This window comes from Cygnus atratus, chromosome 7, assembly GCF_013377495.2.
Source record: "Cygnus atratus isolate AKBS03 ecotype Queensland, Australia chromosome 7, CAtr_DNAZoo_HiC_assembly, whole genome shotgun sequence".
NCBI classification, from domain to species: Eukaryota; Metazoa; Chordata; class Aves; order Anseriformes; family Anatidae; genus Cygnus; species Cygnus atratus.
In genome coordinates, this window is record NC_066368.1 from 27,898,929 (window position 1) to 27,924,497 (window position 25,569).

At 36.0% G+C, this 25,569-nt stretch overlaps 1 protein-coding gene across 4 annotated transcripts in view; it reads right to left on the reverse strand.

Annotated features, from left to right (window-relative positions):
• The window catches only part of CABCOCO1 (ciliary associated calcium binding coiled-coil 1), a 70,008-nt gene that overhangs the window by 11,464 nt on the left and 32,975 nt on the right, over positions 1-25,569 (reverse strand). For all 4 annotated transcript variants that reach the window (XM_035544520.2, XM_035544527.2, XM_050712106.1 and 1 more), the window contains one exon: positions 24,458-24,530. In XM_035544520.2, coding sequence (XP_035400413.1) covers positions 24,458-24,530 — 73 coding nt within the window. The remainder of the gene's footprint in view (positions 1-24,457; positions 24,531-25,569) is intronic.

The window sequence follows — 25,569 nt, forward strand, 5'->3', positions numbered from 1 at the left end:
AGTCTCCTAGAGTCATGGGATTACAAGAGAATCTCAGCTTTCATTTAGAAATAAATTTAGCGTCTAGCTCTTATGGTTGCAGAGGAAAGATGGAAAACAAATCTTGAAAGCTCAAAAACTAGACTGCAAGCAAAAGGAACCAAAGAACAATTATTTTTAAGCAAGTCTCATGATTTTTTTGAGGTCTTGCTCAATATTTTAAATTCTTGAGGTTAACAATACCTTTTTCAAAGCAATGCATACAGATTTTGAGAAGGTGTGAAGGATTTTTTTTAGTCCCTGAAAGTGCAATGTTAGTATGGCAGAACTCTTCAAAGTACTAGCCCCCTCCCTTCCACTTCAAGGGCACTCAACAAGCAAACTGCAACCAGCTCCCATTGTGGCTCCGCAGTTTTATTCAACAGAGATCTAAAGCCTTAAAAATAATAATAATAATAATAATCAAGAGCCTTTCCCACAGAAAACACCCAGCTGAATCTACAAATACTGGAAAAAATTAAGTTGTTTTTGTTTGTTTGCTTTGATTTTTTTTCCTAGCCATGTGATCACATGAGAAAACCCTAGAAGTACATTCTGTTGAACCTAATGCACAATAGGCAATCTAATATTTTGGTGGCATTCACTTTATCAGGCTTTACGTTTTCTTGTTGTGCATCTCTTCTTCCAAGTCATTTGATCAGGAAAGATCTGACAAGAATGCTGAAAATGTTATGATAAAAATATAAATGTATTTGGCCAGGTGTATTTTGGTATATCTTTCTGGAAGGAGGTCTTATACATTTTATAAAGACTTGCTGCAGTTTCAGAAAACAGATTTGCAACAGAGCATATGTCTTTGGCAACAAAATGGGTTAGAAGAATTAAAATGCTTAGAGGGATGGTATTCATCACACCTGCTTTAGGGGCTTTATCAACCCCCATAGTCAGCACTAAGAAGACTGCATCTCCTGGGGGAAAGTCAGAGCCACTAAGATAAATTAAGAACATAATAACTGCTTAATATACCTGCCCTGAACCACAGCAAGCACAGCCAGTTACCTCTCTCATCGGCAATACAGGGAATCCAGGAAAGCTGGGTTCCTCACTCGGGCATCCCTGTTTGCCTGGAGCTGGGCAATAAGAAATATTCCCTTTCCTGTTAAAAGGACGTCTGTAGGAACTCGGTGGGGACCAACAGCACCACCCACTCCTCCTGCAGCCCTGAGCACATATGGCAAATTCAGGCATCTGTTGGCCTTATCCTGGGCTGCTTTTTCCTGGTGTTACTCCCTCCATACAGCAACATCTCACTAACTATAACCGTTCCACAGTGCTTTAGGTCAGCCCCAAGAATGCCAAAACATGCTAATGGCGACATGCCTGTCTCCAGCATGTGTCTCTCTCTCTCTGGCACATCTCACGCTGTAACACGCTTGTTAGAGCAGGCGCGTGTCTCGGGAGCTGTACTACCCCACTGGATTTACCTCGGTTCAGTAAGCACAGTTGTCAGGCTTTATCTAAATATGAGTACAACGTATATGAAAGAAAGACACAATGAAGATCACCATAAAACTAGGGGAAAAAAAATTAAAAGATACCTCTGAAACAAAAAGGGTTCAAGAAGCAATTGGGAGCTCCTGCTGAGAAAGCCTGACAGCAGAAGAATATTTTCTGTTGATAGTCATTTGTAGTCAATGCCTCAAGTTAGACAGAGGTCCCACCTCCTTCCTTTATCCATTGCCCCTCTTGTACAGACTTACGTTGCCATCCATTTCCTCTGAAAATGGCATTTTCTCCACACAAGACTGGACCTGGAAAGGCCCCTCACACAACTGCCCCACGCCCTGCCCACCACCAAACAACAAAGAAGCCCACTCTCCACAAACTCCTCGCAGACCTCAGGTGCATCAGCTGGGAATAGGCTTGTCTATATTGGTTCACCCTAAGCTCATGGCACAGAAAAAGCTGCTCTAACATTTAAAAAGTTGCATTAAAAAAAATTTACCTAAACAATATTGATTCTGAGCTAACAGGGAAAAAATTGCTCATATAATTTAAAAACGACAATATAGATTTTTTATTTTTTTAAAAAAAGCTATATTAGGAAACTTTTCAGGACATAAGGACACATAAAACGTGGAGCTCATATTCTTTTTTATTAGACCTAAAACAAAGTCTTTGCCTGAGTGTGTAAGTTTCTGTTAAAACAACAATTTGTCCTGTGGACTGTAAATTCAATTACTGTTTTTATTGGAATCACATTTTGCTTTGGAAACAATCATGCTGGAAAAAGAACCAGTAACTTAGGCATCTTAAAAACATCTCAAAACAGGCATGGCTGTGAGAACAATTCAGTAATGGTAATTCTTCCACTGCGAACTGCAATGTTTTTAAAATCCATTTCCATATTTTTAATTAACACCTAGTTCAAAAAAAAAACTTACTGTAGGTCATTTTAATCACAAATGGGAAAACAAATTTACTTTATCAGAAAATTGACTCAACACTATTTTAAGGACTTATTTTTCATGTTTTTATCATCCAAATTAAGTTATTAACATACATTTTCCAATTTAGGCATGCAGAAGTAAGCCAATTTTTCTCTCAAATTTCAGAGTTGCAGTTTTCAGTCACCTCTACGTGAAACTAGTCTGTTTTAACACCAGAATATTTGATCAGTACAAACACAAAAACACATCAAAGATATCTGTTAAAACTGCGTTTCTGCCTAACTTGAATCTGAAGTATTCTAGCCATAGTCTTTTAGTCAAAACAAACCATTACTTCCTTATATAATACTTAATTGTCATACCCCATTGTAAACAGGCGCTCCTTATTCCTCTACATATTCATAAATCTGTTTATATTGGAACTCAGCTTATACACTGGGGTTAGTTTAAATTTTATCTTACAATACTGTCATTCATCTTAAATCAAAATGCAGCTGTGGTTAGGGGCGGGGTTAGTCTGCTCCACACAAGAGTTAAACAAAGCTTTGTTGCAGCATAGCTCAGCTTGGTAGGTGATTTGAAAACTAGTAAGTTTCCCCTTGGTTAACTGCCAAAGCCAACCACACCTTGGATGACGTGAGGTTGTTTTTGAGAAGGTAAATCTCCTTACAGGCTTTCTCCTCCCACCTTGACTTGGAAGGCTTCTGAGAATAAGAGTCATTTCCATTTCTGTTGGGGCATGAAATGGTTTCTGGGGAAAAAGCATATAAACCTCATTCTGCTTTGACTTGTTAGGAAACTCATAGCAAATCATATACTCAAATGCGGACATTTCAAAATTTGTTTAAACAAAGGATGAAAAGAAACAAGCAATGTTGCTCAATCATTTCTCCTGAAGAAAAAAAAAATGATACTACTCACTTATCCCTTATACACTAACTTAACTTCATCTTTTAGAAAATTTCCACGATCAAAATTAACAAAACCAACATAAATCTGAGATTTGTTCAAGAAGGATTTCCACAATTGTAGAGAATTTTAACACAAGTCAGGATTGTGAGCAAGTACTTAGAACTTTGAATTAACACTCCACTGAAGCTAAATTCTTGAGTCACCTATAGAGAATGTGGCATTTAAATGTTTTCCAACACTGTTTGTTGACCTATGTGGATTTCTAAGTAAATATTAGTCAAAGAATTTGTTATTGGCATACTCACATGCTACCTAACATTCATATCATTCCAACTACCAAATCTCAACATTTCTGTATCAGTTACATACCAAACACTCTGAAAAGTTTAAGGCTCACCCAAGCATTATTGAGCATTAAGGCAGAAGATACAACTATTAACACTACTGACTAGGAATACTGCCTAAAGTTCCATAAGGGAAATTACACCAAGGGAAATAGTTACACCAATTATACTTTGCTAGTAATATAGTTAATTATGCCATGTTTAACACAGTAAAGAAGCTTGGATTTTTTTTTCCCCTGTAAATATTACTATGGTATTGAAAAAACAATGCACGAGTTTTCAAGAGGCCCCACAAGTGAATATGACGGGTACTACTTTGAATTATACACTGGATGCTTTCTTCTCCTCCCTTATGTTTTGTCCTTCCAATAAAGTCTGTTCTACAAGAATAGGTGAAGAAACTGCGATTACAAATCTAAACACAGTTTGCCTGATGAGATAAAGACAATATCTGTGATGGTCAGTTTGCAATGGGGAAAAAGAAATGAAGCAATGATGTCAATGGGATTTATTTATTCCTTCTAGTGGTCATGTCAAAGATGGCGCTCTAAAGACAGACCCTGTTCACCTCTTTATCTCCATTAGCCTGCTTCCCTCTGATAATCACTTGCTCAATCTAGATAAAGCACCACATATCCTGTGTCCTCCTGTCAAATCAGTCTTTATTTTGATTTTAATATTTGGCAGAATGTGAAGCAACTCTCACCACTGCCACTGGGTTTGTGGTCTTATGTTGGCTGGGAATATTTAACTATGACCCAAAATACAGTTTTTCTCCAGTTGACACAATCCACATATGTAACTGTAACTGCTATTTGTTGTTTAAGTTCAGAAGAGCTAGGGGAAAAAAAAAAAAAAAAAAAACACAAACGGCTTTTAAAGGTGGATTCAATACCAAGACTCAATAAAAAGAGAGAAAACTCTACTTGCTAAATATAATGGACAAAATTTCTCTGAGTCCTCTGATTCTGCACACACTATCTCCATATTTATAGCACTGACTGGTTTAAGTGTTCTTTGCAGGTGTTCATTGTATCATTTATACACCCTAATAAATCATACTGGATGCACAGCTCCGTGTGGAAGAAATAGAGTTGGTAGGAGGTATCTTTTAAAAACTTGGCCCTAAAACCACAGACAGGTCCCTTCTACTTGACAACAACTAGCTCCACAGATGTATTTGTTTCAATAGTAAATTAGTCTCAAAGCAACATCCTCCATCAGACAAAGACCCTATGATGCTGTTAGAACACAAGCAATAGCCAATTTGAACCATTTAACCAGATTTTTTACAGCCCTAAAATTATTAAAATTGTGCATTTAAAATAATTAGATTTCAACCAGTGTTTTACTAGTTCTCTCCCCACCTTCTCTGATTTTAATTTTCTCACTTGTCAGCATCTCCTGGCAGTGAGAACAAGAAAGACCTCAAACCTTTACTGATTGCTTTCCACACAATCTGATTTCTATAAATTAGAAGTTGCTGATGGGGAAGCAGACAGCAGTACCCTTTGATCAAGATACACATCTTGATCTCTTTTATCATTTTTTTTAGAAAAACAATAATATTACAACAAAAAAAAAATCATCATACAAGCTTTTCGATCAAAGTGTGTCACTGTCTGCTTCCCAGTCAACATACTGCCAGTGAATTGGCAAGGTGCCCAGGAAGAGCAGGCAGCAGCTGGTGGATTTGATTACCATCTGTATATCCACTAATGTATAACATATTATGTCTCCACCTAGCGGGCAACTGTACTTGACAGAAAATTTGAAAATGGGTTGGAGCCTACTTCCATGGAGGACAGAAGGAGCTCTGCTAGGCTTCCCACCAGCAGAACTAGGCTCTAAGGCTGTATAGTGTTGGAAATTATCTAAAACAAGAAACTCTCTGTTGGTTCCATCACTGGGCTGGTACTTGCCCTTGAAATCATATTTTCTCCAGAAACATTCATAGAATATCAACCTCTGTGTTCTCCCAACAAACCACCAGATCCTTCTTACACTCCACAGCACCCTAGAGGTCTTTCTGGGCAAATTTTGAAAAAGAGAGAACAGGAAAAGGAAGGTAAAAGCAAGGATGTCATTAACGTCCAGAGCTCGGGAAATAAATAACAAGGAATAAGATAAAAATGCCAAGACAGTGTCTTACTTTAAGAAGAATTAAACTACAGAATATTAAAGCATTACCCTAGCTACTTGATAGCCTACTGCATGCCCAACACTACATGAACTTTCTCATATAGTTTCAGATAACATCCTTGACTTGCAAACCAGACTGGATAGCAACAGGGGTAACAAAAGGTAGGCAAATCTGTTTTTCAGAAAAATGCCACAAAAATCAACCTTGCACCACAGATTTCAGAATCCACGTGACCATTCAAATAAAGGTGAAACTGAGGCACAAGACAGTGCTGTGACAGCTCCCATGTGATGAACAGAGGACTAGAACAAGTAGTTATTAAAAGACTAATTCTACCATTTTCATTATACCACCCGCCCTTTCATTGATTACCATCCTTTTTGACAACAATCCAGGTAGCAATGTACTGACTGGGCATATTTATGCACAGCCATCTAGCACAAAAATTGCATCCTAATGAAGAACTATCAGTAGAGCAAAATGAAATAAAAAACAACAAGATCATACTATTGATTTTTTCCATCCACATATGGGCTAAACCTAAATTCCCTTAGCTGGAGAAATCTTTTGAGATAACTCTCCACCACAGCATGATTACATTTCATTTAATGACTTTCTCTGGGTGCTTGATAGGTCCTAAAATAGCTCTTCTTTTTCTGAATATCTTTTAATAAAAGTTGTGTGTTGTTTTTTTTAAGATGCATTTTGATTTGACATACCTAAACTGGTTACAGTAAAGCATTTTCTACTTTTATCACATTCTCTATTGCGTTAAAAGCAAGTTTATTATTCTATAAACAATTCATTCAAAGGAACTTCAGTTTAACAGTGCCTAATAGACACAATCACTTAAGGAATCATGCTGGCAAATTTCAGCTTTAAATCAGAAGCCTACCTGTTTTCACACAAAAAAAAATCTTATCAGAAAAAAAAGCACCATTTTGTGAGAAACTCAGTCATGAACGCTTAAAAATGAAGTCAATACACACCAACAACTTTTGTGCTAATTTATTACATTGCTTGTTTGTGCAGGAAGGGGATGAGATTTGTTTCAATCTATTCTAATTTCCTTTATTTCAACAAAAACTACAAGAATTAGAAATGAATGTTGTTGCCTCAACAATTTGCTGTGATAGAAGCTTTATTTTTCAGGTCAGCACTCTCAATTTTTGATTGCTAAATGGGAGTGCAACAATGGCTAAAAAAAAGGCGGCTCTGAAATGCTAGGAAATAGAAACTGCTGACTACCTGGTGAAAGAATAATGATTTATAATATATGAATAGGGGCAATAACTGGATAGCAGGCTGTACTCAAAAAAGCCTTAATTCACAGATCTGACATCAGAAAGTCATAATCCATCGATCTAGCATCAGAATGATGGATTATGACTTTTTAAGAACATGTAGGCATATCAGCTTCATGAGCATTCCGGGAATTGTAGTCCAAATTGTTTTACTGAGGTCATTTGAACAATTTCAGTTCTTTCCAATAAAGCTGATACACTAATATTTCGAAATTTTGAAGTTTTGTTGGATCCATTTTTTTCTTTCGAACACTAAAAATCCTCCAGCCAAATATTGTAGCTTACCATTAACTTGCAACAGAAGAGTATTTTCAAAATTACTTCAAGTCCTGTGTCATTTAATTATAGAAATGAAAACAGTTTCAAAAACCTAATTGTTTTCTACATCAAAAGTGTTTTAGATTCAAATTTGGAGGAGAAAAACTCAAGGTGCAAAGTAAGGAATTAATTACGATGACTTATTTCAGAAAGAGCAGACATATACTATGTATATTTCCCCCTGGACTACTGCAAAAATGTATTATTTTTGACCTCTGATTCCTTCCTTTTTTTGACCCTGAGTATCTCTTAAACTGTTATTGCCAAAGAAAGTTATGATATGAATTTAGGAGGAGTCTTTCATGAAAAGAAAGAATATTTTTGAAATGTGTGAATATCAAGAGCTTGCGATGTATTTTTTATAAATAAGCTTTTACCATATTAACTCAAAAAGGCTTGTAAGCCTGTTCAATGAAATACTTTGAACTCCACTTTTTTCACAGAAACAAACATGCGCTAAGGTTACTGCAACAAAAATTCAGGCAAGTTCCAGAACTCCTTTCACTGAGTTTCATCTACTTATTTATAACATAATTTCATTCATAAAATTCTATTACCAAATCTTGTGGCACTTCCCAATTAGAATTCAGTGAAACCACCTACAAATTAGCTATTACTACATTAGACTAATTCAGTGGCTCAGACAGGTAAGAGTACTTCAAAAAATGCTTTCTACTCCAGTAGAAACAAGTGTTGAGAATAAAAAGAAAAGCCCACGTTAAAAATAAAACATGACTATTTTCAATGTATATATATATTAAAACCATTTAAAAAACTGACTAAAACCTCTTCTAAAGGTATAAAAGCTTTAAGTAACAAAAGCTTTAAGTAAAAAGCTTTTAAGTAACAAGCTTTAAGAAACAAGGCTAAAGGGCAAAAGAAACAAACCAACCCAAAACAGGGTTGCTTATCTCTGTATGTTATTCACAAACCCCTTTGCATCTCCCCCTTGCTGAGAAGTAGGTTTTTTTTTTTTCCCTCTTTCTCCTTTCTCATTGGTAAAATGATTTTAGGAGAGCTTATTAATAAAATAACTTCTCATGTAATGCTGTAAAATGCATATATTTTGGCCTTTCTCTATGTTCATAACTAAAGCCACTATGGAAAGGACAAGGAGTCACAGGGCTCTTTTATAATGGTTGAAATAATTTATTTCACTAAAATCCACATACATTGAATAAAGTCATCCCAATCTCAGCCAAGACTCCAAACTAAACAAACAAACAACAACAGGACCAAAGGAAGAGAAAAGGCAGCTGTGGAACAGTACCCTTTAAAATCTCAATTGTTGACAGAACAAAAGTGAAAAATAATTCACCTTTTGCAATGCAGAAGTAACTTCATTTTGACAAGTAAATATGAAATGGCTAATAAAAATCACTGCCATGTTACACACATTCCTTCTTTTGCTCATGCCTAATCTCCTTAGAGGTTTCATGTAAAGGGATCACATTACTGAAAAGCAACCACTTCTTTAAAAGAAGCCTTAAAGAACAATAACTCCATACAACTGATCAAACGAGAGGATACCTCATTTGATTAAATTTACTGAGGCATTAACATTGGCAGGCTGTAATTACTCACTTGGAGGGTAGTCAGGAGGACACCATGCCTCACGGTTTTCTGTTTTGTGATTTTTATGCTTGAGGTAATGATATGTGATCAGGATATCAATTTTACATCTTCTTTCAAAGAGCCTGTTGTGCAGTGCCCTAGCAGCATCAAACCAGGTTCATTGGTTACTCCACCATCAAACCATTTTTGACCTGAATTTTCCTTGGATCCTTCCCAACCCAGTATTAACCTAGCTCAACTCAATTAAGCTTATGAAATCAAATAAGACCAAGTAGGGCGGCTATAACCTTTCTGACTTTTCCAGACCAAAGAATAAATACAGTCCACAAGAGCTTCCATAGGGGAAGATGGCAGCCTGGTGAATTGGACTTCTCCCAATTCCTTCTCTCTTTTTGGACCTCTGTATTAGTCCTACACCTCTTTTCATGTTATTAAAACAGTTGTATCCTTTCCTTGTCTTAACTGACAAACTCACTTCATGTATATTATGAAGCAGCAGTCAGATGCTAACTTTCTGTCTTTAATGATGTGTGCTTGAACCAATGACCTTGAATTGAAAGGCTCTGTAGATCTTTAGCATTCCTTTAATACTCCAGGCCCCTTATTTGTCTAGTTTATAAGCAAAACCTGTGTGCAAAAGGAACGCTTACTCACAATTACTATTATGATTGTTCTGCTGTGGCAATACATTGCCCTGAAAAAAAAAAAAAAAAGAATTATAAAGTGCATGGGTTAGTAAAATTTAAATCAAGCAAATGTTTAATATTAAGCCATTTCATCTATTTCCAAAGTTCGGCAAATTTATTACAACGCATTGAAATTGCACTTCAAGCCCTAAGGCTTGCAGTGTTGGAGCCTGCCTGATTAATGTAATTAAAGGAACAGCATAACTCAAAATTTATTAAAAATTAAATATATGTGGCCTTATTGTTTACTTCCAACTGATAGCATGATTTCTAGCTAACAATCTGCACTGCTTAATACTTGACAAGTTGTTAAAGCACATCCCCTTTCTCCTGCTGTGCATATGATTAAAAGAACAGAGGTTAAATGCAGCAATAGAAAAAAAATCCAGGAATTCTATTCTGGTCACACTGACACTTCGTTCCCCCTTCTCAGTTTTACAATAAGCAAGCGCTGCTAAAGAGGTGGAAAGCTCATGACAGGATGGCATCAAGCTGGAGAAGGGTAGGAAAATGCTTCCTTGGACAAAATCTTCTTCCCTTCCATGGTCATTAAGCACCTTACATAGCTGTTTTCTATCTCAGCCAAGACCCAGCTTGCAGGAGGAGCCAAGCTGTATGAATCAGATTACAAGACATACATAGCTGGTAAGGCCAGACCCAGAATAATGTTCAATGGGTTCAAAGCTGGCAAGTTTATACAGCATAAAAATACCCTCTTACACACTGCTTGTGACACTCCTGAAAGCACAAGGCCAACAAATGCTGGCTAGTTTACCAAGGGATCCCAGAAGTCCAGAAGGCAGGTTTTATGAGATGGAAATCTAATTTTCTTTACTCTGAAACTACAGTCAAAAGCTTACTTTTTTTCTGCAAAAGTTGCCTGCATGTCTCTGTTCTCTCCTACAATGATTCTGCATTTTCCTTCAGCCAGTGTACTGATCAGCAGCCCCTCCCAATACAGGAAGTAGAAGGCAAATGAAAAAATTAAAAGAAGTTGGCAAATGTACCTATATATACAGATTTCATGTTAGCACAGTTATGCTTCAGAAATTATGGCAACAGCAATAGAATTCTGCTGCTATGATGAAGGATAATCAAAGGAAGAGGGGGAAAAAAAGCCAGTGCTAAAATATTTTCAAAGGCATGAAAGTCTTTACTGTTGTGTAATTTAAATTTACTTGCCATTACTTGAAATTTCCTTTTGCCTGTGTGATTAGAATGTAAATGCTCCTGAAGTATATTAACAAATATAATCCCTGTTTTATTGCACAAATACTGCAGCAACCTTCTCTTACTGTTGAAAACTAAGTAGATTTCTTAATTTACTACTGAAACTACAGAACAAAATTAGTTAAAATGTTTTGAATATGAACTGTTACTCAGGCGTCATCCATAAGGGTGAACTAATATAGCACTTTTTGTTTTACTTATACATACCGCTGTAGCTTTGTGATGTTTGTATTTTACACAACTGTAAATATGGAATGTTTGCATTTTTGCAAGAATATTTTAGCATTTAATCTCCTACAGTTTGAGGCCCAATTTTGGTACCAATACATACCATAGTAATATAGTGTCTATTTTGGATACAGTCCTACTAGGTTCTCTGGAATCACTTGGCATGCCGTGGATTGAGGATACATGAATTGGATTGTGAAACCTAATTGCACACTCAGAATTTACACTTGACAGCAGTAAAAGAAGCATAGGTGTGAAAAACCTTTTCATGGGTATCCCATGATGGATTTGCCCAAAAGTCTCCATCTCCACAATTTCTTTAATTTTCAAATTCAAAATGTCATTGTTGAGTAGAAGTTACTGTTCCCTGAACATAGAGTTCAATAGAATATGATCATCCCACTGAAGTCCCTATGCAGCCAAAGTAAATTGGGTCTTAACAGAGAGCTAACTGTCAGAGTTAATCTGACCCCCAGGTAAAAATGAAGCTGCAGTACCCTCACTGCACCACTGCTGTTTATTGTAGCACTGGGCAAATTCTGTGTACTCTTACTGAGAAACTATTTATTCTCCCTGCTATACTGATCTTCCTGGACTTGACACACAGCATTCTTTAAGTGGCACAAATCTATAAAAATGGCCTTTTTATACAACCAAATTTCACAGCACAGAGTTTAGTTTGTTAACATTCATGCTACCTTTATTTACTCTTCACTCATTCTTCCCCAAATACATTTGATAGAAAGAGAAAAGGGAAAACAAAAATAAAAACCAAATTCTCTATTTCTGTATACATTGGAGTTAATGACACCAGATTAAGCAATTACTTCTGCATCTAAATTCAGCAGTCCATTAACGGATAAGTGCTAAGGAAGAATGCAAGTTGTCTTTGTAATTGGTATTTATCCACCACGTACTGTAACAGAACCAATTCATGTTATAGACTGCAAAGTGGTAACTGTATTAAACTGGCAATCCAGCACTGAAAAACTTTAGAGTCTAATTCCCATTCCCATAGCAACCCACAGTCCCCTATTTAACACACCATGTCTTGTTGGCTGTTTAATGTACAGTCTTTAAACTTTCCTGTTTCTTAAATAAGCTCCCTTACCACAGACCTTTACATTTTATTCTAATGCATATGCTTTCCCGCTTATTAGTTTGTGTAATGTTCCCTCTACTATGAGAGGGAAAAAAGTAATCCATAAGACAAGTTTTCATTTTATCTTGCACTTGTCACATATTAAGATTCTCCTAGTCTGTCAGACTTCTAAGCTTGTCTAACATCCATCATTTGTACCCAAAATTATTAAAGTCTATCCATGCTGTATGGTTTTTCAGTTGCTCTGATTTTGATTATACACAATAATTTGTAATTTAAATTCACAGAAAATGTGCCTATGTAGCAATGTGTTTTCCTTGTCAGATATAAAGGCTTGGCCTTTACGACTGATACCAAAGCCCTGTTTTTCCGCTCATTACAAAGTTCCAGTAATGCTTGGGCTGACCAATTACTTATAGTAATTTGATTATATACCCTTTTTATTTTATTATTTACCCATTTAACTGAGGATTGATCAGAACAAAGAGAGACAATTGAATATGCTGCAATAAAAGCAGTATGAATAACAACAGTAGGAACTGAAGTCAAACCAGCAGCAGTTAGGAAGCATGGAGATAAGACTGAAATCTTGTCTTTAACTTCTCCTATTGTGCTTGTGCTTTGCTGTGCCAGGGTTTCAAACAGAAGGATATTAGTCTTACATTCAGTAATTCATTTGCAAGTGCAACAGGGATGGACAAAAGATAAAATCTTTATCATGGCAAAATTAGTAGCATTTGCACCCCTACTTTCATCCTGACAATTTCTTGATTTCTCAAACATTTGATTATTAAACAGAAACGAATGGTTCAGTACTGAGTCACATACCAACACACCTGCACCTACCAATAGACTCACTGGGTCATTCTCAAGATGGACAGAAATGTAACAATGTTTTTAGAAATCTCACTGGGGCACACCTCAGTGCACCACTTGTAGGGCTTAAAAAGAAGAAAAGTCAGCAACCCAGCCTCTAGCTACCAGTTGCTTTTAACCTGTTGTCCTAGAGGGACAACAGTAATGCTAAAAATTCTCCAGCAACAAGCTTAAGTGAGGGTAAAACCTTCAAATACTTCATTTGAAATATGATAATTACAGGTAATTTAACATTTCTCCAAACATAAATCTTTAACTTTATCTTAAATCCTGGAGAGCACAAAAAGTTGGTGAAGTATCTTCTTTAGAACAAAAGAAAATCATTAAGTGTCCTAAATGTGCAACAGACAGGGATGAAAATGATAAACGGATGTCATGAATACAAAATGAATCCTAAGAAAAACTCTGAGAGAATGTTAGGCAGATATTCAAGCTATAATAAATTCTAAAGAACACCCCTATCATTCCTCAATGTTATTAAACAAGAGTAATACAGAGTCTACAGACATTGTGACTGGTTGCAATGTATCTCCGTTCACAACACACAACATTCAGTGAATCTATGGATATAGACGTAAATTTCAGCCTGCTAGTATCTGAAACTTGCCCACAGCCTTGATCACTCCAAAATTAAGACTTCTCAAGCACAACGTGTTTTTGCAACTCTGAGACCATATTTGGTCAGCCTTACAATAAAAGAAACATGCATCTCTATCATTTAGGATCTATGCATTGCCTTAGCCTGTATTCACAAGCCCCATTTGATACACACAGTCAAAAGGAACTACTGAGAAACCGCGCAAAAGATATTGTTCCTTGTGTATTGTTATATGAATAGAACAGAGGCAATAAAACTTTTACCAAGTACGGGAATTCTAGCATCAGGAGAGTAGAGTATTACGTGTGTTACGATGCAATACCTGCAAATTTTTACTGCTTTCACAGCAGAGAACATTATTTTCTGCAATATGTTTTTTTAATATTGTTGGACCTTCCTGTAGAAGGATCAAAAAGATGACAAGGACCACTTCTTAGAAAAAAGCAGAGAGTAAAAATGTTAATGTATTTCAGCTGAAAAAGTCCATCCATGTTTGTTTGGGTTTTATCCTGGACACAGCATCATCTGCAGTGTAACTCTGCAGAACCTACGCAGGCTCTGGTGTAAGCTTTACAATCTGAGACAAAGACAAATTTTGAGGGTGAAATCAGTTTGAAAAATAAAAAAGGAGATAAAATTCGTAGAGATACTACCTTAGCATCTTAAGATCAGCCAGAGATGCTGCCCACTCTTACTCTTTACAAAGCGAACATCAGGTATAAACAATTAAATGTTCCTCCTCAGCTGTTTTAAGTCGGTCAAGAGGAGACTCAGGATTACTTGGCTACCACATTTTTCAAGAGCACACTGTGAAGCCAAACCATAAAATACTTCAGCTCATAGTCTTAATCATAAAACACATTAAAGACTCCTGCTGCTGTCTCTTTTCAAGCCTGCCCTGAGAAGAGAGTGTGGTCTACCTGTCCGATGTTGTTTTACTGAGTGCAATAGCTGGAAGAACATGATGTCTTAGCTTCTATAAGCAACGCTGTGGATTGGAGGGGGATTCACAAAACATGAGGTTAACTTAATTCTGATGAAAGTTACAGTTCAGAGCCCGTTTCCCAAAACGGAGGAACAAGAGAGACTGAAAATCCATGGGTGGGAGCTTGCCCACACTGCAGAAGAGGAATGAAAGGCCAAAATTTCCCACTTGGCTCTGTCACTTACAACCTGCCAATGACTCCTGATTCTGTTTCAAATGACAAAAGAAACAGTGCAGGAACTTGGTCATGGCCCCATTCTCTTTGATCTGAACAGCTGCACATGGGCTACCTCTGCTCAGGCTGCAAGGCCTACACGATCCATTCAGATGCTCAGTAGGCACAAGGAAAGAAGGACACAAGGAGGGGACTAAGCCCAGGTATATGGCTCTCCCTCAAGTACCGTTTGGCAGCTTCCTCTCATATTTCTGGTGTCTCATAATAAGATTGCAGTGTATTTGGCCTCCCATTAAAGAATCAAGCATTATCCTTCGGATGGAGTCCATCCCTTTGCCAAATGTCTTCCCCATTTGAACCCTAATGAAAACATTCTGAATGATTAGAGTGAACCTAAGTGGTGCCAGAAGTCTTCCAAAAGCCTACTAAGTTACAAGCAACAAATAATAAAATGTTGAAGAAAATGGTTGTTTTGTTAATATTCTATTTACACAGCTGGGATCTTGGGAATTCTATCCATCCATATGTTTAGTAAGCAAGGCAGATTAATGCGAAGAATTGCCATTTCCTAAGTGAAAAACAAAGAAACAAAACCCAGTACAATTAAAAGAAGGCTCCCCCTAATCTGTCTTTCTCAGCTCCATTCCCCATACACCCACACAACTCCCCCGTAACCACGAAGTACGAAGTAACTGGAGAGGATTCTTCACAGACAGATATAATTTATAACAAAGACAGGAAAAGACAACCCTAACTCAGAGCTTGCTGCCCTTCCTATAAAGTTCACCTCCTTACCAAGAAAAAGCAGAGGATAATTTGTTTGGTTTTTGTACTCAACTCCTTTTTTTTTTTTTAATTGTAAAAAGTTTCCATTGTCCTTTTATGTTTTGATTATTGAGTAAGTTTAAAGACTTGCCAAATAGCCCTAGATTGTTAACAGACCACCACTATTTAACTTTGAATGCTTTAAAAAATAAAGACCGAGTTCACATTAATATTCTATGCCCTCCTTTTATTTATCATCTTTTCTTTGAAATTTAAACAATTTTCCTAGCTAAAGTTTATTAAATGTAAGCCTAAGTAGCAATATAAAAGTTACCTCACATATGAAACAGACATCCTATAAAACTCAGCTTTCTAATTAGTAACACTCTATTTTCCTGAAGTTAACTTATATGCAGGAAATCAAAATAACATTTTATGAATTAAATATTCACATACATCAGATTCAAAGTTCAGTAAAAATTCTTCATATTGTATCCTATGACAAGTTAGAAAATTAAAGGTGAAATTAGAAAACATACAAACTTTCTGGTGCATTTAAAAAAAAGGAACTTTAAAGGACTGCAAAACTAATCTGTTATTCAGACTTTGAATAAGTCTTCTTATAATATCAACTGAGAGGATAAAAAATTATAAAAATGTATATTGAATATAGATCATCACAGTAAGGAAATACCGTACTATTTATTTATATGAATAAGGTCAAAATTTTATTCATAACATAAGGTCACAAGATGTATGAATTTGATACATAAATATTCACCCATGGGGATACATTCCCTTGAAATACCACATCGCTTTTCCATTCCAGAGATACTTTTAAGAATACAATGTGATCTTCAAGATGATGAAAACCTGCAGGTAAAGGTAGGGGTGCAAAAATAGTCGGCACTGTAATGTAAGTTCATGGATCTCTACCTGCTTATTAATAAAAATGATGCAGGAAATTTTGGAATTAGGCCAATTGCTCTAACAAACTAGTCACCAGTGTCTTCACACTGGACCAGCAAATGGTACCTGTCCCCAAATGGTACCTGTTAGCAATCAGTAATAATAATAAAAAATAAAATAAAAAATAATTTAAAAAATTAAAACAAACTATCAAAATATATATCAAACAGTATTTTCTTGAATAACTTCTTGATCGGTGCTGTATTATATGGCTAAGTTTAACAGAAAAGATTATTGTTCTGTAGTGGACATAAATTTTTATTTATTTATTTATTGACAGATTACTCACAAACCTTATTATTTTGAACTAAATACAAAATTAGGGTGTAGTACGCAAATTTCTACCACCGTGCCACCAAGAGCCTATCTGGTTTCCCATCAGCTTATGTACAAAGCTCCTTCGACAGTTTGCCATGCTGGCTGACCTCACGTTCTGCTTTCTGGATTCCTGGCTCCCCTACAACATGCCTTACAGACAGCTGAGGCCAGATCACAGATGCAGAATCATGCGGATCTGGTTCCAGCAGAGCCAACTACCCTGTGCGGCCCCAGGATGGAGCTTCCTGGGGCTTGGACTCTGAAATGGCCTTCAAGAAGACTGCTTTGGAGTGGGAGAGTTTAAACAGAGACATCTAAGAACAGCAATTCTGTTAAAAGCTATTATTTGTTTTAAAATGGAATGAAATCAAACTGAAAAAGTCTCAGAATCTTCTGTGAAACAGAATTACTTTGCTCAGTTCCAATTATTTTTGTTATGCTCTGGTCAAGTAAAACAACAAGAAATCCCAAAGGGCACCGACAGAGTAAGCTGTTCAGGAATAATTAAAAAAGTAAAACAAAATTAATATCCTAACAGCTTGCCCCCAGGTACTTTGCTTAATCACTTTAAAATTTCCCCAAGTCTTTATTTCTGCCAATCTCATTGTCTTCCATTAAAATTTAAATACATAAGAATTCTGATCTATAAATATTTTTAATGTGTTATAGTCCTACGATAGAGCAATTAGTCCTCTGGATCTTACAATACCCTGGTGAATAGCAGAGAAATGCTGTCTTTTAATATGTCTATCCTTTAAGTCAAAGCCTACAATTCCTACTTGGCCTGCATTCCAGCAAATAAATAAGCCATTACTGCTATTATCAGAACCACGTATGTTAACATACACACCCACAGAGTAATCAAGTCACTTTCTAAATAATTAACAAACCCAGAGAGCACATCTGTGTATATCCAAATTCCTGCACAGTTCGAGATGTTTCAACATCAACAACTTTTTTTTCTCTCTCCTATTTAACATAATACAGTCAAAAATACAATGCTTTGTCAGATAAACAAAAAATGACGATAAGCTTCAAAATTTTTATTATTTTTTGCTCTCAGCTTTTCATCCTTCAGGCTGCTGAACAATGTGACCCCAGTCACTTCTCAGTTTAACTCTGTATGTGAATAGGTCTACTGAAATAAAATTTCAGAAGTGTTTGAAAGGAGGCACTTGTTTTAATGTTGGCAGGGTCAGAAGCATAGTGCTCTGTGTAATGAATGCATAGTCTCAGCTATTCTGAATTTTTCCTGCCAGAATTTTTACTTTCATGACTTCCTACATGTTAGTGAGTTAAAAGGCATGCTTGTTTTGTATTTGATTTTTCTTAAGCAAATAATTTAAAAAGCATTTTGTCAATCATTCTCTAAAGCAAGATTTGCAAAAGTACTCAGCACCATGAATTCCACAAACTCTCTAGAGCTCTCACTGGCTTTTAGGGAAGCACAGTTCAGCTACCTGAAGACAGGCACGTTAAAATAGCTGTAGAAAACCACCAGCATGCGACCTATATCGAAACACAGCTGTTAAAGGTCAGAATATCTCCACTATGGGTAACTGAGTATAGCAAAGAGTCTTTGTAAACCAAAGGAGGTTTCTAACGTGCAAGATATGCTTAAAATATTTCTAGTAATAATGCATACAATCCCAATAGACTCCACTTTTCATTCAGTCTAATCATAAGCCCTTCACGATCCCTCTAGTTATAGCCATAGCAAACTTCAAGATCAAAGGACCAAATCTCAGTTATTTTTGTCACCAAAAACCACTGGCTCTCCAGCTGCTTACTTCAGTAATCAGGTCTTTGGGACTACACACTTCTGTAGAGGACATCAAAAATTTTCCTTCAGACATCAAAAGCCCAAGTACCAGTTTGCTAGTTTTAAACATTCATAATTGTGAAATAATGAAGCTGCTCCTGAAGCTGTAGTTTTGATCTTCATAGTAGTAAAAGCTTGAGGACCATGTTATGAAGGAAAAAATAAGTAAGGACATAGAAATTAAAGAAAAATGGCATAAAACACAACATTGGTTTATCAAAGATACGTGATGCCAAACTAATTTCATAGTTTACTTAATAAGATAACCAATTTTCTAGACAAAAGGAACGTGAGAGACATGATCAATGCATGAGAGGACAAGAATATCACACAGAAGGGACTGAGTGACCTTGAAGAATATTCACTCTTGTATTTAACAACAGACTGTTTGGTGACATTGTTGGGACACAATTTTTAAAAATCTGTAATGCACTGAGAGTACCTCAAACAGGAAAAAAAAAAAAAGGTAAGAAAGGAGAACCAGAACAGCAAATCTACAAGACAGCTACATGATACAGGTGTGAAATGTGGACTGATTCTAGGACCTATCATGCAGATTATTCCCAAAGAGAAAAAGAAAGCAGTATGTCATTGTACAGGGCCTTGCTTTTATCTCAACAACAACACTGTGCCATTCAGTCACTTATGTTCAAACAAAACTAACTTAAAGTGGAATAATTACAAAAACGACCAACAGGATGACTAAAGGCTACTATGTATGTAAGAATGTATATATCAAAAGCCTATCATAACAGCAGAGATTAGAGAAGACGGGCTTTTCTAATTTAGCTAAATGAAGGCTGACAATAAGATTGCTGTCTCTTTATATGCTAGAAAAATAAACACTGGGAATGGAATAATAACTAAAGGTCAATACTGGCACAAATTGGCACATGGACAAGTGCACATAAGCTTGCTGTGAATACACTTAGCCTGGAAATTAGAAGTTTTATAACCATTATAGAAATCAGGCTCCAGGGCAGCTTTCTAACTGGAATAAGAGAGGCAAAAAAGTTAACTTCTTAGGCTTGAGCTTGACAAGTTTCCGAAGAGGATTATACATGCTTGCCTATGAGAAGGCAGCACTAGACCTGATAATTAAAGAGGTCCCTTCCAGTCCTATGTTCTTAATTTCCTTCAAAGTAGTCTTGTCTTTGCCATGGTGATATTTACAAAACAAAGCTACAGAAAATCAATTCAGTGCTTTTTAAGCATTACAAGTATTTGAAATCTTCAAACTTTGAAAAACATGCACTCCATTAGTTGGGGAATGTGTCTCTCTAGTGTGAACTGATATGCTTACAGAAATGTTCTGGTTTCATACATTCTTGAAATGCAATTTTCAAAAAATTGTTGAGCAAATTTGTTTTAAAAATGATTGATTAACCAATTTAAGTGTGCAACACCTAATGAGGATTACATATCAAAGTGAAGTCCCAGACTTCAGGACTTTTGCCATCAAGAAAGGCTTATTAGCTTTCAGATAGTGTACTTTTTCTACGCACTCTCTTAAATTCAAAACACAGAAGAGATTTTATTCAGACTTAAAGCAAGAAACCACCACCAACAACAACAAAAGACTAAACAAAAACAGCCACCCACACTTGGATAAATACCAGACATAGTCTGAAAGCTTAATGTTTCAAAAAGTAAGGAGTTCATGGAAAGACAGCATTAATGGAAACTGGAACTCTAAGTAGGGGATGATATCTAGTGACTGCTATAACACTGAATCTGCACTGTCATTAAACTTAATCTTTGATATTTTTATTGCAACCTGACCTACTATGACATCTCTAAAGAAAATTACATTGTACACTACTACTTCAAGAAGTCAAACTTAGCTAGTCATCTGGGCCATAAAATAGCAGATTACTCCATCAGGCTGGCTAAAGCAACTAGGAATAAAACTAGATTTACCAACCACATTATTTTTATTAGGAAATGTTTCAAAGCAGACATAATCCCAGAAGACATTAGCCTCATTCCATCCAAAAATACACAACACAGCGCAGCAAAAAACATGAACTACAGTAGAAGGTACAATTTTTAAATCTGGAAAAAAAAAAATACTGCAATATATCATCCTATCAAAGCAAAATAAATTAGCTGACCATAGAAATAGAAAATAATAAAAACTTCTACACAATTCCTGTATTAACTAATTAAAACTTTTTTATAAGATCTGACGTGTTAATAGGAATTGCTCCACTGAATCCCTGCACATCAAGATTTGGTGTGTACTCCATTTGCTTTCTTTGAATTTGCAGGCGTACTAGGTGTACTAACCCACAGCTAGAGGGCAAAACCTCCAGAATGGGCAAAAGGTAAAAACAGTATCTTTAACAACAGCATTCTTGAAGAACTCTGGTATGTTAGCCCTACATGCATTTTATTTTGGTTCATGGCCACAGTCCAGATAAAGCACTGTTTCTTCTGCAGTTCTTCTAGATGTTGAGAAGTGCTCAGAACAGTAACAAAACAAACAAACAAAACAAAACAAAAAGCAATGAATTTACTTGGCAATCTTAACACTTCTCAGTAATTCCTTGTACCTTGTACTTACTGTGTTTTCTAACAGGTATTTGCACATATGTAATATATAGGTCTTTGTAGATCTGCAGTGAAGGAGAAGTAAAGGATTTGATAGCTGGAAAGGTAAGTTTTAAATTTTAAAGACTGCCAAACTAGGTTAGATTTACGATGTGTGTTTTATCATCTAACCAAGCATTCATGTCTTTCAGCGTTAACCTTTTTTTTTTTCCTAGGCAATATGATCACCTCAGGCAGTTTGATTTAAAGGCTTTAGCTGACGCAAAAATACATTTAAATTAGCCAGTCGTTTGTTCCTTTTTTTTTTTTTAAATACTTAAATACTGTCTATATTTTACAAAGTTTTTTCTATCATGCTAGCTGCATTAAAATTCAGAATATTAATCAGATTGTGAAGCTCCACTAATTATGTGCTATATTTAAGTAACTTAGATTTTGTTAAGTGGCATGCAGATATTGTATGCATAATCTAACTTAGTTTTGAGTCATTTCCCTTTTCTTGTCTGATTGTATTTTACACAGGAAATGACAGGGTCATTTGGAAATAAATGCACTGAAAGATCAAAAAGGAAATCTGATTGAGAATGCTGTATAATTGCCCTCACTAGAGAAAAAGTAAAATTCAATGGGTGTATAATCCATTGCTATAAGTTTTATCTGGAAAACACATACCATGGCTTCTCTAAAAGGATATCCAATACAGCAGTAACTATTGCTTTTATTTGTCGCAGCTGAATCTCTGCTAAAGAAGAGGCTGCTGGACTTTTGTTCAGTAGGTGATACCTTCAGCACACGTGAAGCACAAATTTACTCAGTGAGCTAAAGCAAGCCATTTCAGTTAAAGCAAATAATTTCATTGATTTGTCCAAAAGTCTTTATTTGCAAAATAAGATAATACTGTGATTAAGCTCTTAGAATGCCATGGTTCTTCTTATTTGGGCAAACCTGGTCATTACATTTTACAGTCTCTCATTCCAAAAGAACAACTTTCATCAACGAAGCTAATAGAAAACTTCTTAGACAATAGCAACAGTGTGCTTGGGAGTAAGGATCGCATCTAGCTGTTGGCCACGGTGTATCTACAGTGGCTTTATTTTTTATTATTTATTTATTTTAAAGACAGTAATCTACACAGCGAAAAAACAGTCAACCTTTCATCATAGATTTATCATCTGCTTTTAGTGCATAGATTTCCCAGATGATCTCCAGTCCCCTTCTGCTCTCTGAGCACATGCACTGCAGGGCATGTGACTCCAGGCATGCTCCTGCCATAGGCATACACATTGAACCACATCTGCCCCTTTAGCTTTTCAGGGTTTGACCTGCTCATCTAAGGGACTGCAAACACAGAAGGGTAATGCTCTCCTTTACGGATAAGCATTTCTAAATATAACAAAGCTGTAAGCTAGAGAACTTGACGTCTGTGCTGGGCTCACCTCTCACCACACATCAAGCACCCATGTAGAAGTGTGCTTGTTTACACATCAAGCAAACGCAGAGAATGCCATAAATTTGTATGTATAGTTTCAAAGTGTTAAACTAACTTATTGAAGAACAATATATCACCCTACCAAAATAAACTCTGCACGAATATAAGTATTGATCTTCTCGGGTATTACACTGTGGGTGGACAAATGTGGTTGGAGTCTCTGCCATGGGACTTAGAATACAAAACAGATGAATTAAACCAAACTGGCGCATAGGTAAGAAATGTCTGTAAGAGAGTTGCAGCTAAAAATTATCATGAAGGTTTTTATGACAGTTTTATTGTAAATCGCACTTGTTCCTTTGATGGATTAACACCAAAGTCATTCACAGAAATACGTTTCTGCCATTCCCTAGTGGAGGTAGATGGTACAGGTGGTACTCCCTAGCACACAAACAATGCAGAGCAGCTGCTTTTCCTTGGCTGTGAAACTGTAGCATTTTACGCTGATCTTAGACATCCAGAAATAGGTTTCAAGAAAACAGAAAGACATTTATTTTAAGCTAATCTGCAACTGATATATTAACCAAATTTACACAAGAAATTATTTAATTAAAGCCTCATTAAAAATAATTTTACCAATTAGAAAGCTCTAGCCAACCACCGATCTCATTAGCTAATATGAAAACCACAACAACAGTGTGATGCTGAAGTCCTTCTTGACTTATGTAATTAATTTTGTCATTGATTCCAGCATAGCTGGAATTTTAACCCACCTTACAAACAACCTCAAAATAATCTCCAAATATTTGCATCCATGGCGAGAAAAGTCCTTCTTGAGTAAAACAGTTATTTAAAAGCAACATGGGAGGAAATTATACCACATCATTTACAGACCCAAAACCACCAGCTTAATGTGGAAAAGATTTTTTTTCCAATGCATTAATAACTTTTAACTTCCCTGTGTGCTGATAAGATAAAATACATGCCATAAGAGAAATTCTACTACCGTGCCTCTCAGAGTAACCAGTTGTCTCCTACATTATAAATGTAAATTCTTTTCAATGTATTGTAACATATATCTTCAAAATGCACCATCAAACAAAAGGAAGGTATGTTTGATTAACTTAATTTGGCTGTTTGATTAAAGGTCACCTCCTGAGTCAACACTATGTATTTTTTCAGGTATAAGTTAGAACACAAAGTTTAATAACAGTGAATTAGCTTGACTGTAAGAGTGCCTTCAAAATGCTGGATTTCTAGCTAGCTTGTTTCTCTACAATCAGTATAATTAACTGTTGGTGACTACAATGGAAAAAAAAACTGTGCATACATAAATATCAGCACTGCGGTCAGACTCTTGCTTGGTACACAAACTTTTCTGATTTTGATTGCTGATTTTAAAACAGACTCATGCATTGCTAATTCAAATGACATGCACCAACTTATAAATACATAAACAAAAGTATTTCTGATTTAACACATTTTAGCCAACAATTGCATTTACATTTTTTTGAAATCCAAAATTAATTTTGAATTTGAGGATCGAAACATCTAACTTGTATTCTTTAATCAGCCATTTTACTTTAGTAATGAAGTAATGTTGACATAAAATTGCTTTGAGCAATAAAAAACATATGTCATAGTGCATTCATTAAATAACTCTACATAATGAGTTCCATCTATATAAATGACTTACCTTATTACTTATCACAAGTTCTTCTCTAGGACTGTGGAAGAGATGTTCATACAATTTATAGGGTTTAAGTAAACTGGAAAACAAGAGAAAAATACCGCTAGTACAGCTGTAGATCTCTAGAAAGGTAACACTTTAAAAAAAAAAAAAATTGTTATAGTGAGAGTTACTCTCCAGATGGGTAATACTCCGAATGTTAGGGAGAAATGGCTGTTTAACTTCAGCAGATGGTTGTTTAACTTCAGCTACGATACACAGGGTATTTAATTTACAGGACGTACTGTTAGATGGCTGTAGAAAATCCAGTATGATAATTAAGAATAGAACTGCTTTGTTCTTATGGAATCGAACTCCAAGAAGACTAAGTTCTCCTCTGAAAAAAAGTAATTCCTGAAACGCGTATCACCAGGATACTTATGTCTTTAATATCAGCAGTAGTGGACAAGAAGGAAACAAAGCCAAATGAACTAGCAGATTTGGGATGGGCCGCTTATTCCAGCGATCAAGTTTGATGTTGGAACACAAAACCAATAAAGAATGGAAGCATTTAGCCTCTCAAGGTCATGTTTCAAAATCAGCGCACTATTTCCTTAAAGAAAAACTAGAAAACTAGATTGACACACTGGAGTTTTGTGCATTACACCAAAAGTAACAAAGTAGTAAACTTATTTTCCCTTAAAACATATGTGGATTTCCATTTCATGTTTTAAATAATTTTCGTTGTTTTCTTAATGATCAATGATATCACATTTGTTTAATCAAAGGCTTGGTTTGTCACAGTTCATCTGTTACAATTACTTTTTCCTCTTAAAATCATGACACAGAACTTCTGGCTTCTGTCATGTCATTCTGACAGGATTTAAAACACATTTCTGTGATTTCATATCAAGTTCAGGTCGAAGAATGATTCTAACTTTACCACACTCCTGTCTGACATACCCATGAAAGATACGGCAATATTTGCAAGGAACATCTGTAACCAGTTCCTATCCTTTCCCCCCACTACTCTATTAGAGCCACGAACCAGGATGGTGGTGCCTCTGTTCAGTATTTCTAAGACCACAACTAGAATACTGAAGCCTGCTTTGAGTAGGGTTTGGACTACATGGCCTCCA